Below are 17178 nucleotides of genomic sequence, written 5' to 3'. Positions count from 1 at the left end.
TCTGTCTTCCGAGTACCAAGAATTGTTGTCATTTTCATCGATTTTGGGGGAGCCTATTCTTTCTTTCATTATCTAGCTGTTGATTTTTTTTTATTATTAAATAATAGGCTACCTATCATCTTAGGTGGCGAAATCCCTTTAGGATAAGATAGAGAATGTCATTGACGTTTGCCCAGCCTCTTAGAATTAATAACTAATGCAGATGAGTAGCGTTTCATGGGAGAGTTTGATGAGCTTCAAGTTTATAGGCAACTGTTTTAAATCTATCCTCAGGTGCAGAGCACATACTTAGACAAATACATGATCTGCATACCTTACCTTGAGGTGCATGTACCTTGTAGAGAAAAGAAAATACTTGGATTATTGTTTAAGATGAATATATTAAACATTGTAAGGGAGCTTATGGAATGTGAGTGATGACTGAGGAATGCACATTCTCTATTATCCAGAGGCATTAGCAATGATTGGGCAAACAGACATCATGCACTGAGACCTTGTCTTTGCCTCCTACTGTGTTCTTTGCGTCCGTAACGTAACCTCACTTTACCTAAGTGTCCCCGTGGGGAAATGGGTGATCATATGATCTAACTCACCCATAATTTGACAAGCCCGTCAGATGATTCTGACTGAGTATATCAAAGTTTGGTTCTCTACAAGACAGATTTATAACCCCGTTCTCACAATTCTGATTGTTCAAAGGCAAGAAATATTTCTGAAGGAAGTACCATGTCTTATTCTTCATTTCAGTCTCAGCACTGGATACATGGTGGGAAACAGAGCTGGCGACCAATAAATATTTGGACCAGTAAAGGGAGTAGAGGGAAGAGAAAGACTGAGAGATGATGATGGCAGGACAAATTAGCAGAGGGAAAGATTTGAATAGTCTCTAGGTTTCACAATATACGTAGAGGTATCTTTTTTCTTTTTATTTAAGCACAGGTTCTGAAACTTTAGCATATATGACATTCATCTAGAGGGCTTGATAAAACATATATTGCTGGTGATCACCCCCAAAGTGTGCCAGCCGTAAGTCTGAAGTGGTACCAAGAGTTTACATTTCTGTCACGTTCCCATTCGATGCCTGGGAACCATTCCTTTTATTTTATTTTCACTCCATCTTTCCACCAGATTCATCAACACCATGGAACCTAGAAACCAAACAGAGGTTTCAGAATTTATTCTCCTGGGATTGACAGATGATCCAGACCTGCAGCCCCTCTTCGGGCTCTTCCTGTCCATGTACCTGGTCACCGTGCTGGGGAACCTGCTCATCGTCCTGGCCGTCAGCTCCGACTCCCACCTGCACACGCCCATGTACTTCTTCCTCTCCCACCTGTCCTTCACTGACATCTGTATAAGCACAACCACCATCCCAAAGATGCTGGTGAACATCCAGACACAGAATCAGAGCATCACTTTTGTAGGCTGCCTCACCCAGATTGGCTTTGTCCTGTTTTGGGGTGGATTTGAAAATTTCCTCCTTGCAGCAATGGCCTATGACCGCTTTGTGGCCATTTGTCACCCGTTACAGTACATGATTGTCATGAACGTCCGTCTCTGTGCTCTGCTGGTTGTACTCTTCCTGCTCCTCAGCACTGTGGTCGCCCTGCTGCACAGTCTGATGGCACTGCCGCTGTCCTTCTGCGGGGACCTGGAAATCCCCCACTTCTTCTGTGAACTTGCTCACATCATCAAGCTCGCCTGTTCTGACATCTTCATTAATAACTTCCTGATATATTTTGTGGCTAGACTATTTGGTGGCATTCCTCTGTGTGGAATCATTTTCTCTTATACTCAAATTGTCTCCTCCATTTTGAGAATGCCATCAGTTGTGGGGAAGCTCAAAGCTTTTTCCACCTGTGGGTCGCACCTGTCAGTTGTGTCCTTGTGCTATGGAACCGCTTTTGGGGTGTATATTACATCTACAGTGACTGACGCTTCCAGGAAGACTGCAGTGGCTTCAGTGATGTACATTGTGTTTCCTCAAATGAGGAACCGCTTTAGCTACAGCTTGAGGAACAGGGACATGAAAGAAACCTTAGGAAAACTAATGGGTAGAATACGTATTTTCTTTTCTGATTTTGTGCCATTTACTTTGGGCTGTGGTTTCTAGAATGAAGCAAACTGTTAGGAATCCTGGGTAAGCCACAGTGCTTGATTCTTCCATCACCAAATTTTTCTAAAATGGCTAGACAACATAATGCCATAATGACCAAGTTAATTTTAACTTGGGGCTGAAATCTGATTTTACTTATTGTCTAGCTCTATGATGTTTGACACTTGATTTCAGTTTTCTAAATTTAATTTCTTTGCTCAGGTTCTGCAGAAACAGAGCCTTTGGCAAGGATTCTAGTTGTAGTTTTAGTGGTGTTTTTTTTGTTGTTGTTTGTTTGTTTGTTTTTTTATTCAATCTCAAAAAAACAAAAGTTTCAGGAGGTGGGTGGGACGGAAAGTATTGAAGCAAGACTGTGGTCATTCCTGGAGACGTGCTTCCACCTGATCCCATGGTCGGGTCATACCAATTGCTCCCTGACATTAGGCCTGTAGTGCAGTAAGGGAACTGACCTTTCACACACCTAGTTAGTAATTAATATGATTGTTCACTGGTAAACCACATTTTTCGGAGGAACATTAGCGTCTACCATACCTCGGATTCATTATCTATGAAATTTGCATAGTTAGATTATCTGAGTGGTTTGAGAGGGCTGTGAAGTGTTTGAACTTCAACAGTGTGAAGCCTTCAGTCCTGAAAAGAAAAGAATCTCAAACTCGAATGTGCCCAAACAATAAAGAGAGTTAGCTTTCATTACAAGGACTTTAGAGGTAGGAAATGCATAGGGACAGGGGAGGAAGGATTCAGTCCATCCTTCATGTGTTGTCTTGTCTTGGAAGTGGTTCTCTTCAGAGTCACCAGGGGGTGGCCGCAGATGAAGATGTCATAACAACATGATTCCCAGAGATATAATTCTGACTGTCCTTCTTTGATTTGAATACTTGTATAGAATTTTCCATGGTCAACCAAAGATATTTCTGTAGTGGGCTCAACAATGGCCCTTAAAACGATACGTCTACATCCTATGTCCCCTAACTTATTATGTGAGAAAAAGGTGAATTTTAGTTACTTAGAATTAAGGTCTTTGCAGAGGAGGAGCTATCCCAGGTTATCTGAATAGGCCCTGAATATAATTATGAGTATGCTTATAGAAGATAGACAGACATGGAAATGACAGAGAAAAGTAGGAGGTAACGTAATCATGGCAACAGAAATTGGCTTGATGCAGCCAGTGTTTGATCAATATTTCCAGCTTTTTTGAGATATAATTGTACATAATATTGTGTAAGATTAAGGTGTACGATGTGTTAATTTGATACACTTGTTTATTGCAAAATGATTATCACCATAGCATAGTTAAAGCTCCATCCTGCCACAGAATTGTCATTTCTTTTTGTGGTGAGAACATTTAAAATCTACTCTCTCAGCAATATTCAAGTATACAGTTTCATCCAGGAGAAGCATTGAGGAAAGTACAAGTTGTGATCAAACAATATGGTGACTGTTTAAAAAAATTTTATTACAGTAGAAGACACATTGCCATTAATCCCCCTCAAAATACTCCCCCTCATTTCAAACACACTTATCCCATCATTCTTGCCACTTTCTGAAGCAGTTCTGGAAGTCCTCTTTCGTGAGTGTCTTTAGCTGTGCTGTCGTGGCTACCTCGATGTGCTGAATCATTTTGACTTTGGGGAAGAGTCAGAAGTCGCATGATGCCAGATCTGGTGAATAAGGTGGATGAGGATACACCGTAATGTTTTTATTTGATGTAAATTGCCATATACTAGATGTGATGTGTGACATGGAGTGTTGTCATGATGGAGAATGATTTAGGGCACACTTTAAAACACAGCTTGTCTCAACCGTAGCTCACACCCAACTGATTGCACTGAACAAGTTGAAACTTGTCACACACTGTTCCTAAGGTTTGACGAGCTGCTTCACTATTGAAGATCCCTGCCTTTCTGTTGGGTGGCACGTGGCAGCAACATTCACCATATTTTTTGATCACACATGCATAAAATGATCAGAACCAAGTGTCCCAGGGACTCTGCCTAACTGTCTTCTTGTTAACAACTTCCTGTGTATGTTTGTATCAATACTCATTTTTTTCTCACTCTGCTGTTCTCCTAATCTGTGTAAAAAATAACAGAACTTATTTTTCTCCTGAACAGAAATCTGCCCCTCCCCAAACATGATGACTGTTAAAAAACTTTCTGATGTTTACCTAAATTCATGCGGCAGTCATGGGGAAGGGGTTTGGTCAGCTTTACCTTTACCAGTTCAATATTAAACTATTTTTTCTTTGTATGTTGCAAGCTGACGTATTTCTTTGGGCCAATGTGAGCAGACAGACAGACCCAAGGAGGAACACTGGGGTTCCAGCAACAGAAATACAGGAGTTTCCTGAGCTTCGTTCCTCCCAGAAACATTTAATTAAACAGCTTCTCAGGCACAAAAAAGACCTTCACCCAAGTTAAGGTTTCAAGGTGAGGGATTACAGCACCAGAGTGGAGCACAGACATCAGAAAAGATGCCTCTAAGATGGAAGGGAAGATGGTTTTGTGTTATCCCTTTCAACCTCGCCCCGAGCCTGGGCAGCCCAGTCCAAGGAGCAGGGGTAGAGTTTGGGGGGAGGTGAGCATGGGACTTCATTGTAGATGCCAGCACTGGTACGTCCTCGTGGTCCCAGGCTCCTGGCCTACCCATCACCAGTCTGGCTCCCACAGATCCAAGCTCCTGGCCAGGCTCAGCACCAGGTCAGTGACAGCAGATACAGGTTCCTGCTCATCTCAGGATGAGGCTGGCTCAGGACCCCAGGACTCTGGTTCACCCAACACTGGGCTGAATCTTGTGGCCCAGACTCCTGACCTACTCCAGGGCCAGGCCTGCTTCTGTGGACCTAGAATCTACACCAGCTGCCAAGGAGCCAGACTCCCAGTCCACTCTGGCACTGGACTGGCCCCCATGGCCCCAGGCTCCAAGTCTGCCCCAGAACCAAGCTGATGCCTGTGGGCTTAGGCTCCAGGTGGGCTCCTGTGGATCCAGCTTCCAGGTGGGTTCCCAGAGCCAGGCCCACGTCTGCAGTCCAGGGCTCCAGGTCAGCTACCCTAAGCCCAAATGCCAGGTCAAACGCCAGGGAGCCTGGTTGGTCCCCATGGACACAGGCCCACTCATGTAGACCCAGATCCCAGGCCCTCCACAGCAGGCTTAGGTCTCCATGTACCCAAACACCAAACCTGCCTACCTGTGACCCCCAGGCACCAGACCTACCTGCCCAACCACTCGAGCAACAAGCATGTTGCCAGTTGAAAAGTTGCCAGTTTTGTTGGTTAAAAATAGTAGAATATTGGCAATTTCATATGACTCAGTCTAGTACTATATTCTCTACTTTTGTCTATGGTTGGATATTTCCATAACTGAAGGTTTTTACAGGCTGGAACTTAATGCATCAATCAGTTCCATGGGTGTTTACTGAGTGGACACATGACCTGATAATCTAGCAATGACCTCACAAAACTGAAATCTTAAAAATGCAAAGGTAGAGGCTATCACTGCTGCCACCCTAGGACCAATACTCAGAGTGAGGGCCGGGCTGCAGACCCACTCGGCCAGCCTCTCCTTGTGTATGCCCATCAGGTTAGCTTCTACTTGCTCCATTCGCAGAGCTGAAAGGAAGCCATGATGTCTTTACATAGTTGCCCTCTTGAGGTTAGGTGGGTTGGAAGCAGTCTTGCTTCTTGGTGTGACATCACAGGGTGAATGTAGGAAATTATTTCTTGGTTCTTAAAGGTTTGAGGAACACTGTATGGAAGAAGAATGGAAACTTTCTGTATGAGAAGCTATGGACCTTGGAAAGACAGAGTTTAGGAGATTGGAGAGCATTTTCCCTGAGAAGAAGGTGCAGAGCAAGTAGGCAAACACACAGCTTGTCCCAAGTTGCCTCCAAAGACCCAAAATAGTCAGTATAATCTTCTTACTGCTATGTCCCAGCCCCATAGGAAACTGAACTATTTAGGGAATAGAGGTAAAATTGGACAATTTGTCTAACAAGGAGCTTTGAGAATTGGCTTCTTATTCGCCCAGATATTGTAACTATTCCCCGAGGTGCTACAATTTATCCTTCACCCCAGTTTTTCTTCTTCGGGCCGGGAGGACATCTACCTGTGCCTGCATGAGACATCTTTCTGTCTCCAAGATCTCACCTCACCATCCTTGTCCTTTCCTGGAAGCAGAGTGAGCGTCTTATGGTTCATCACCAGGGAGGGAACTGAGGCAAATTTGTCTCATGCCTCAGTGATGATGTTAAGAAGAGAAGAGATAGCCCAGTACATAATTTGAAAGAGAGCGTAAGGGACAGGGTGAGAGGGAGGAAGGCGGGTGGGGGAGAGGAAAGAAGGGAAAAACTGGAAGGCGGAGAAAGGTGAAATTAACTTTCTTAGCAACTAACACCCAAATTCATTATCTTCTCTCCTTAGCTTTGCTTCCTTAAACAACCATCTCCTTGTCATTGTTTAAATCTACCGTTTTGACTCTGGGCAAAGGATATCTTATCTCCATCAAATTGTCTCTTAAAGTGGGCTTTGGCTTCTTCATGACGTCATTCATACTCATTCAGCCTGGGAGTGCCATGGCGGATGTTGTTGGTGTTTGGCCTTATTTCATGTAGAAACCTGGGAAATCTTTTCACTGCATTCTTTTTGCCAATATTTTTCCATGATTTTAATTCCTTACATGAATTTTTAATATAGCCAGGGTATTTCTAAATAATTTTTATCCTTTTCTTCTTCCAGTAAACTCAAGGTGACAATGAAGGACTATGTAGTAAACGTGGTCCATACTTAACAACCACATGCTGACCATTTAATGGCTGTGGGAGCTACACGTCCTTAGTCTTCTTTGAGCCTCAGTCATCTCATCTGTTGAAAGGGGATCAAAATCCCTGCCTCATAGTTTGTTGTTAGAATATGTCATATATGTAAAGTGCCTACTCCAGCGCTCGGCACTTATTAGGAATTTAGTAAATAATATGAAATATGAGGAAGCATGGAGACAGGAAATGACCGGGAAAGGTGGGTTGCAAGGGGGATTGACATATTGCTCCCCAAAAGTTGGTATAAAACATAATTTTAGGAGGGCAGTAGTAAATAAAGCAAGAAGTATAGATTAGCATGAGTCTGTGGCTTTGAAAAAGCAGTCGCCTCTCCTAGACTTGATGGACTGAGTTTGGTAAGTGGAGATTTCACTTACGGGTAGGGGCACCCTGGAGCATGCTGTGAGCTGGGCCTAGTGGTGCAGAACTCCAGGTGCGGGGGCCTGTGGTTGCACCGGGCCCGGGGAAGTGTAAGGTTTCTCAGGCTCGGGCTGCTGGCATCCATAGCATCGATAACCGTGCGGGTTTTGGTGAGCACTTCGGGGGGTTCACAGTGGCTGCAAAGGCTGTTGGGGTCATTAGTGGTGCCTCCAGGTCCATCGGCTGGGGACCAGGGCTGGCGGCAGTGGTGGCCGGGGCCGGGGTGTGCACACACTTGGCCGTGGGAACAGCTGCAGGTGCCTACGTAGTGGCAGGGGCTGGTTGCAAATACCCATGTGGTGTTGGGGGCCAGGGCAGGCAGCGAGGGCTGGGGCCAGCTATGGCCTCACTGGCCACTACAGGTGTGCTCACCTGCAGCTGCTGATTCTCTCCCCGAGCACGTGCACTGCAGTGGAGGCCAGTGACACAGGTCGGGCCAGGAGCGGGCAGGTGCGCAGCTGGATGTGCTCACTCCAGGTGAGCATAGCGGTGCTGGCCAGTGACAGAAAGCAGGGCCTGATCTGGGTCCACAAGCAGCTGCAGGGGCCCTGGCCCTGGCTCGTGGTATGTCCTTTTGTGGCTGCTCTCTCTCCTTCCAGGCGTGCACACTGCAGTGGAGGCCGGTGTGTGTGTGGGGGGCGGGGGGCGGGGGTGGGGGTGGAAGCATGCAGGTGCACAGCTGGAGGACCTAGCCCTGAGCGTGTGCATGATTGTGGGGGTGTGCTGGGATGGTCTGGGCTGGCATCTTGCAACAGCTCTAGAGGCCTTACCTGGCTGCCACTGAGGTTCCTTGGGCTCTTGCTGGGGCAGGGAGGGATTCAGGCACCTGGCTTCCATGAATGGGAATACCTGTGGGGCAAAGCTGGTGAAATCTGCAGGTGGTCCTGGCAGCTGTGCTGACCCTGGTTCCTTCCCCAGTGGTGAAATCTGCTGGGTTTGTCTGCAGAGCAGACACTGGACATCGTACTTGCTTTTCTTCCTTGCCTTTAGCTGTCTCTGTACATCTCACCTCTGCCAGTCGGCGTGGGGTAAAACCTAAGAGGGTCCTTCATACGGTGCCCTGAGAGACTGGAGAAGCTAGTCGCTCACCCCACTCCTCCTTTCCTGGCAAGAAGAAGTCTTTCCAGCTGGGAACTTCCCTCTTGGTGCTCAGCTATGCTGGCTCAAGGGATAAGAGGATGCAGGCAAAATGAAGCTGTCTTTCTTCTCTTCTCGGGTGATTATTCTCAGGTTTTGTGTTGCACTGTGTTGCTAAAATTTCTTAAGTGGACACTAGAGCTCTGCCAGAGCTGTTATTGTTTGTATGTAGTATCTAGTTGTTGACCTTCATGGGGGATAGAGAGACTGGGGTCTCCTGCATCGAAGTTTTGGACTCTTATGCTTCTTAGCTGATTATAATCAAACTTGGATGATTTAAAAATATCTTACAGCTGTAATGAACCATGACCACGAATATAAAAGCTTTCAGTAAGTTCTCTGAATCTTTCTAGCAAATGATTGAGCCTCAGGGGGTTTGGGGACCTCCCAAAACTTATAGTTGGTGTCAGAAGTGGTGATGATCTTATGAACTGTGTCCTCCCTTAATTTTGTAGTGAGTCAGTTCTCCATAGTTGGTGTCGGTAGTGAGGTTCACTAGGAGGACCCCCAAATCACTGAAAAATGTGGCTTGGGAAGTGGAAGAAGGAACGGGTGCGGTATGGTGAACCTTTGATTCCTGGTTGGCCTCAGGGTCATGCATGGTACTGAATTGCAACTTTTATGGAAGGTAAAAGTTATCAATAGAATTGAGAAATCTAAAATCCAACTCCTGAGGGTTTCAATGCAATCACTTAGCTATTGTTATCTGTAACTGCAAAAATGTAGGTGAAGGATGTATTGGGCTCAAGCTTGGATCTGGCTGGAGAGAAATCTGCACTCAGAGCTGGCAAAGCAGATAGAGGCTCTAAATAGGTTCCGATGGGAAGAGACACTCACTCTGGACTGGGCTTTCCATACTTGGTGACAGATAAAAGTGCTCAAAATACTAGAGAAGGACTGAACCAGAAGATGTCTTACCCATGGGGACCACTGAGTCACGGAAGACTGAGAAACACAGTAGGAAGAGCATTGGAACAGTTGTTGTCTAAAACGGTGGGGATATAAAGGCATGAAGTGCTGGCTTACACACCCTCACAGGTGTGAGCTCATACTCAACATGAGGGGGCACAGGGAATGTCTCCACTAGCTAGATTCCTCCATCTTTCTGGGGGATCTGGGGATGTGAGTTTTGGGGAGGATGGTGTTATGACTATACAAGTCTTCCTCATATCAGTTAAACTTTATTTTTTCTTGCCCAATGCAATGGTCCCAGGACCGGTGCTGCAACAGTGGGTGCTGGTGTAGGAATGGTCCCTAATCAAGAATTTGTAACTATACCTTTAAAACTTTGTCAGAATTCCTAAGAGCCTGATGACTTGGATTTTGCCTTCACCCCATCCAGCAAAGTTGGGGTTAACAGTGAGTGCAGTTCTATCCCTAGTTGATAGCCACTAGTTGAGATATATAAATGGAAGCAGAGTGAGAGGAAAGCACTTAATTGACTACAGTTTCTGCCCACTACCTTGACCATCCGAGTGATAGAACAAAGTATAAAAGATCGAGTGAAGGGGCGGTCGGTTAGCTCAGTTGGTTAGAGCACGATGCTCGTAACACCAGGGTTGCCAGTTCCATCCCCGCATGGGTCAGTGTGAGCTGCGCTCTCCACAACTAAATTGAGAAACAACTACTTGACTTGGAGTTGATGGGTCCTAGAAAAACACACTTAAAATAAATAAATAAACAAACAAACAAATAAATAAAAGATCGAGTGAAAAGAAATAATAAATGGAGAAAAGGAGGCATAGTAATTGAGGGTAAAGGAACAAATAAATAGATCAGGCCATGAGGGAACCCAATATTACACTGGTGCCTCAAGAGAGGCTGTGAGCGAAGGATGACATTGCCTCTTAGCTCAATGAAACCCGATGCCTGAAAGAGTAAAAGCATGAGTGACTGAGACCACCCTGCTTTTGGAACCTGACCAAGTTAAATGGAAGCCTGCAACTCTGAGTGGCATTGCCCTGGGGGACATTTTGGTCATATGATATGATAAGGACTGAGTGGGACTCTAATAATGTTTCCAGTGTCTTTGACTCGTTTTTCAGGTTACATCTACGTCCATACTGCAATATGGTATAACACTGGCATTGTTGGTGAGATTGTAATACTGATAATGATGGTCTCATGTGTTGGGAAATGGAGTTGAAATCTCCTCATTATGTAACACTAATGGAAAATGATTGGCCTGAGGAAGAGCTGAATTTAGCTAACCATCAGTTACTTTCTATGCTAAATAATTCTGTACAAGTTTATCCTAATATATAAGTAGAAGTAGATCAAAGGACGAAAATACAAAAATAGATGTAATGGCTTTATGATATAAATTAATTGCTTCTTTGTGTCTATCCCTATTGCACACTGGTAGGTAGCACCATACGATCATTTTATTATAAGAGAGCTTCTGTGATAAAGAATTTATCCTTACTCAAAAAGCTTCTAGAAAGTGATCTCTAAGCCTCTGGAATATCATGCTTGATAAGAACGTTTGGGTCTCACTAGGTGCGACCTGGGGTGGATATTGGTCATGCCAAGTTATCGTAGGCGGGAAATGGCCACAACAGATAGTAATAATGTGATTTCAGGTGGGAGATTTGGGTCACATGGTATCAGTGGACCTTTAGGACTGGAGCTTGGAGACTGATATGAGTGATGTAGGCAATCAATAATGCCTATATGATCAAACCTCCATAAAAATTCTGAACACTGAGGTGTAGGAGAGTTTCCCTGGTTGACAATACTCTGTGTATTGACAGTAATTCTGTCTATGACTCCAGGGAGAGATGACAACAGAGGCTTCACACTGGGTACTTTCTTGGGCTTTGTCCTAAGTGCTTCTTCTGTGGGCTGATTTTAATCTGTACCCTTTAGTTGTAACAAACTTTGACCATGAGTATAATAGCTTTAACTGTGAGTATAACTGCTGTGTCTCTTTCTAATGAATTCTCAGATCATGAGTTGTTATGAGATCCCCCCAAATGTGCAGTTGGTGTCAACGTAAAAACAGTCTTGTGGGTTGTGTTCCTTCTAACATTGTCGTGGGCCAGCTTTTACACCCTGGCTAATAACAGTTGCTGAATTCCATGGTGTAAGTCTTCTTAAAATGATCAGTTTCAAACTACCAACATTTACACAAAATTTATGAAAGTTTAAGAATCTGTTCTTGTGAGTCAACGTGAGCCAACTTTAACACACTTTTATTGTTCCAAGTGGTATGATCAAAATTGTGTTATTTCTAGTGTACCTATAGCACCGTTTAGATGTTATATATTCTATGTCCATTATTTTAGTGGTTACACATAATCTTTTATCACATATGCTTGACATAGAAGGTCCAAAATACTCCATATTTCTATTCTGCAAATCAATACAAGAACCTTATTTCTTTAAATTCTGATTACCTTTCTTATATTCTGTTATTGCTACGTAGTATTTTAATCCACCTTGTTTACCCACATTTTGCAATTTTACTTTCTACAGACAGTGTTTTGTTAAAATTTTTCCTACACATATATCAGTTTCTTACTTAATCATTGCTTCTCGGGTATCACTCACTCTGTCTGGATTCAGTGTATTTCAGCCTAAAGTATATCTTCTTGTGGTTCTTTCAGCAAAGATCCATGCACAGTATACTCTCTCAATCTTGCCCTGAAATGGGAATATTCAGTCAAGGTCCCTTGAAATGAGTCTTGAAATCTGTGGCACTGCACTTTACCACCAGTTCAAGGTGCAAAACATATATAAAGCTAATGTTGTAATTAGCACAGGTAAGAAATTGGGATTAAACTCATCTAAACTTCCCGAATCATCTCCATAGCATTCATATAACTTGCCCCTTTCAATACTTCCAGAAGAATTATACCCATGGAAGGAAGGAATGAAACCAGTGCCTCCGAATTCATCCTCCTGGGACTTTCAGAAAAACCAGAGCAGGAGACTCTTCTCTTTGCTCTGTTCCTCTGCATGTACCTGGTCACCGTGCTGGGGAACCTGCTCATCATCCTGGCCATCAGCTCTGACTCCCACCTGCACACGCCCATGTACTTCTTCCTGGCCAACTTGTCCTTGGTTGATTTCTGCCTGGCCACCAACACTGTCCCCAAGATGCTGGTGAACATCCAAACGAAGAGCAAGTCCGTCTCTTATCCTTGCTGCCTGACCCAAATGTACTTTTTCCATTTTTTTGGCATCGTTGACAGTGTCTTAATAGCTGTGATGGCTTATGATAGGTTTGTGGCTATCTGCCACCCCTTACACTATACCACCATCATGAGCCCACGCCTCTGTGGCTTGCTGGCCGGTGGTCCATGGGCGTTTTCCTGCTTCATTTCCCTCACACACATCCTCCTGATGGCGCGCCTGGTTTTCTGTGGCAACCAGATTCCTCACTACTTCTGCGACCTCACTCCCCTTCTCAGGCTTTCTTGCACGGACACCTCTGTGAACAAGATCTTTGTGCTCATTGTGGCCGTGATGGTGATAGCCACACCTTTCATCTGCATCCTGGCCTCCTATGCTCGCATTATCGTGGCTGTCATGCAGGTCCCCTCAGCAGGTGGCAGGAAGAAAGCTTTTTCAACCTGTAGCTCCCACCTCTCTGTGGTTGCCCTCTTTTATGGGACCACCATTGGGGTCTATCTGTGTCCCTCATCTGTCCGCACAGCCGTGAAGGAGAAAGCCTCTGCTGTCATGTACACTGCAGTCACGCCCATGCTGAATCCCTTTATCTACAGCCTGAGAAACAGAGACCTGCAGGGGGCCCTGAGGAAGCTCATGAACAGAGAAAACACCCCATCTTCCTGACCAGCCGGCCACCTGGGAGTTCCCAGGGAATAAGATATAAATATCTGGGTTCTTGGGCAAAAAATCTGGAATTGCACAGCTGGGAGAGTCATCACTTTGAATTTGGAATTGCAGAAGTTTAAAAGGAAACCTCAAGATGACCGTGTCACTATTTTCTCAATGACTGGGACCCCTAAGAGTCCCTTTGTGTATGTCTTACGCTGTATTTCTAGAAAAAACCAGTCTAGTCTTACCAGATTGGATTTACCATGGCTCAGAATCCATTTAGCACTCAATGAATACGTGTATTCTGGGCTTAACGTAGGTGCTGGTCATAGCCTGGTGAGCAGGAGAGACACAATGCATATAGTTTGGAAGATCCCTATAATTGAGGGTGGGAGAAGACATTGGACATGTAATGACAACAGAATGGAACATATACCTAAGGGGAAGCATAGGATACAGCAGGAACTCCTGACAGAGTCTGCAGGGTAGCATCTTATCCCAAAGGATGTTGAGGCAAGTATGAGCAGTAAGTAAAGCGTGTCTTGGACAAAGAAAATAGTATGTGAACTGGGACAGAGCAAGAGAGAGAGAAGAGTGCATTTCTGAAGTGGAAAATCCAGCCGTGATGAACGATGTGGCAAATGCCACGTCAAGAAGAGCTTTAGGATCAATCCAAGAGTTCGGCCTTTCTCCTGAGAACCAGGCAATTCATGTGACTTCCAGGGACCAAAGTCAGGGAGCATGTGGATGTCACGCATGCTCCCTCTACCCTCACTCCTGTCCTATCTTCTCAGGAGGTGAGATGGAGTGTGCTGGGGGAAAAGTGTGGAAAGCACAGGGAGAAAGAGACTCAACGCAGACACTAAGAAAGTGAGGACTCACCACATGATGGCGTGTATCTTCATAGCCAAAGGATATGAAGGAGAACACCAATCAACTGGATCGTGACTCTAAATCAGAAGTGAGGCATATCCCACTCGCCATATATGCCTACGGGATGCATTTAGGTAGTAACACTTTTTATAACAGAAATGAGACCTATTAATTATGAGTCTGTCTCATGCCGCACACCACACTACATCTCTTTGCACTGTCTCATTTCATCATTCTAAAGTCCCTATGAAAGCAACAGATTATATTTATGTCTGTTGTGGAGTAATCCTCATACTCCTATGGAAATTTATAACTAAGAGGGAATGCACAGGGCCTTGGAATGGGGCCCAAAACTTTTCTAATGATGCTGAGGAGTTGGCGTCATCTTAAGCAAAAAGGCTTTGACTCCATCTAATTTGCTTATGTTACTTTCTTTCTAAGAGAATTAAATTGGAATTTCTCAGTTGAACAAAAAGACCTCCAGGCCTGGCCCTGTTGTTGGTTGAAAAGATGATGCTTCCTGGTGGATATTCTGGTGACTCAAACCCATAATTTAAGAAGGTTGGAGTTTGCCATGGGAAACACACATGAATTTGGTCAGGACTTTTGTGGAATAACCAAAAATCAGGTGAAGGCTGAACCACAGCTCTCTCTCCTGATAAGTTCCCTTCATTCTCCATCCATATGCATGCAAGTAGTTACTGTGATAATGGGAAAGGGTTGGGATGGCCAGAGACTTGGGAAAGTAATAGAACTTGGGTCCTCGTAGAATTTTGTGAAAGCCTTTTTCTCTGTATCCAAGTTGGGCTGAAGCACTTATTGAGCTCCCTCCCTCCCCTATTGCAATGAGCAATGCCTTGCACCAATAAAAATTTCTTAAGATTCTGTCGGCTAAACTATCTCTGTCTTGTTTTGTGTTAAGAAGTTAAGGCCACAGCTCCAGGAGCAATTTGTTCTGGTAGCCTTTACAATATCAACTTTCAATATTTGTTGGCACCTATCTATGTTTCATTCATTCAATCACTCATTCAACAAATATTTACCAAGTGCCTACTCTATGGTAGCTAAGCACTGACAATAGGGCAGTAAGCAAGAGAGGAACAAAAGTCCTTTTCTGTGCACAAAGTTTTAAGTACGAGGGAGTTTATTTGGGTGGATCTGTTCTGTCCTGATATCAGAGCAATGATATTGAAGGTGCCAGGAATTTAAATAGTGCTCTTCCTCCCCAGACCCCAGAAATCTATACATGGGATAAAATTCTAAATACTGTATACCACACAAAAAAAGTTAAGTTCAATGTTATTAATTTAAATATTAAAATTTAACAATAGAAAACAAAGCAACCATTTTTAATCCATCAGGGAAAACAACAATAAAAAAAAAGAAATAATGCGTCAGATAGTTACTAATGGTAAGAAGGACTTCAAAGACATACTGAAGGGTGATGTGACAGAGACAGAGGAGAGGTATTTCAATCTGGGGACTAAGGGCAACAGTCTCTGTTAAGGTGACTTCTGAGTCGAGCTCTGAATCAGGCCTAGAAGGAAGTATTTGTGAAGAAGACGGGAACCGGGTGCCAGAAGAAAGGAACTGCACATGCAAAGTCAGGAACAAGTCAGTATTTGAATAAGTTTTAAAGAGTTTTCCATATCTATCTAAAGAGTTTTGCACGTCTATCTATCTATCTATCATCTATCGATCTATCATCTATCAATCATCTATCTATCTATTATGTGTTTGTTCCTTCCTCAATCTTGGAACAAAACCCTGCAAGCACTATAAATCTAACAGATACGTCATGTTAAAACAATGATCAACACAGCAAAAGGAACCATCAACAAAGCGAAAAGGCAAACAACTGAATGGGAGAAGATATTTGCAAACAACACCTCCAATAGGGGCTAATGTCCCAAATATAGAAAGAGCTCATACTACTCAACAATGAAAAAACAAACAATCCAGCTTAAAAAAATGGGCAGAGGACCTGAACAGTTTTCCCAAGAAGACATACAAATGGCCAACAGATATATGAAAAGATGCTCAACTTCATTAGCAAAAGACATTGCACATTAAAATCACAACTTAGATACAACTTCACACCTCATAGAATGCTATTATCAACAAAACAAGTAATAACAAGTGTTGGAGAGGATGTGGATAGAAGGGAACCCTCGCACATTGTTCCTGGGAAGGTAAATTGGTGCAACCGCTATGGAAAATAGTATGGAGGTTCCTCAAAAAATTAACAAAAGTAGTATTGCCCAGCAATCTCTTTCCTGGGTATCTACTTGAAAATTTTGAAAACCCTTATTTGTAAAAATATATGTACTCCTATGTTCACAATAGCCAAGATATGGAAACAATCTAAGTATCTTTCAGTGGACGGTTGGATACAGATGCGGTACATATAGAGGGTGACAAAAAAATGTACACACATTTTAAGAAAGGAAAAAAGCTGTATTAAAATTGTAATACTTTATATATAGCGATAACAAAATATGAATACAAGTCACGTTTGACTTCTGCAATTACAGGAGGTGCTCAAAGTGGTTACCATCGGCGTCCAGACACTTCTGATTACGGCGAACTACTGCTTGAGCAACAGTTGACCAAAGTGTCCACCTGTATTGCTGCATATGCCATTTCAATTTCTTCACACAGTACCGTGCGTCTCAGACTTATCACGAATGCGTGCAATCGCTAGGTGTGTGGGAGGTTCTGTCGCAGACTCACGCCTTCATTGTCATTGTACTTCCACAACGTTCTTGAATTTCAAATGCCACTTCAAAATGGTCTTGTGCTCTTCAAATGACAACCGTGTTTCTGCCACTTTCTCTGACTGTCCTGCCTGTCATACGGTGATGCTAGCATTCATTTGATTAACGCCATCTTTTGAGTGAACGTCATACTACACGTTGTTACCATAATTCAATTCAACTTTGAAAAGTAATACATAGATAACATCTCTTAAAATGTGTATGCATTTGTTGGCGCCCCCGATATAAGCAATGGAACACTACTCAGCCATAAAAGA

The 17178-nt window shown here is 43.7% G+C and overlaps 2 protein-coding genes across 2 annotated transcripts; both read left to right on the top strand.

The window, feature by feature from the left end:
* Positions 1-1138: 1138 nt before the first annotated feature.
* LOC109436692 (olfactory receptor 7G2-like) lies at positions 1139-2113 on the top strand. Its single transcript, XM_019715443.3, has one exon. It carries the CDS (start codon positions 1142-1144, stop codon positions 2111-2113), a length of 972 nt encoding a protein of 323 aa, XP_019571002.3. The 5' UTR covers positions 1139-1141.
* A 10234-nt stretch (positions 2114-12347) lies between these two features.
* Positions 12348-13286, top strand: LOC109436694 (olfactory receptor 1M1). Its single transcript, XM_019715446.3, has one exon. The coding sequence runs from the start codon at positions 12348-12350 to the stop codon at positions 13284-13286; it is 939 nt and encodes a 312-aa protein (XP_019571005.3).
* Positions 13287-17178: the final 3892 nt, after the last annotated feature.

The sequence above is a fragment of the Rhinolophus sinicus genome, chromosome 15 (assembly GCF_057876585.1).
Source record: "Rhinolophus sinicus isolate RSI-liver-muscle chromosome 15, RSI-T2T, whole genome shotgun sequence".
Lineage (NCBI taxonomy): Eukaryota > Metazoa > Chordata > Mammalia > Chiroptera > Rhinolophidae > Rhinolophus > Rhinolophus sinicus.
This window is presented reverse-complemented; position numbering and strand designations above follow the sequence as displayed.

Excerpts from the sequence above, each read along its gene's own strand:
- LOC109436692 (XM_019715443.3), top strand. The coding sequence starts at position 1,142 with ATGGAACCTAGAAACCAAACAGAGGTTTCAGAATTTATTCTCCTGGGA.
- LOC109436694 (XM_019715446.3), top strand. The coding sequence starts at position 12,348 with ATGGAAGGAAGGAATGAAACCAGTGCCTCCGAATTCATCCTCCTGGGA.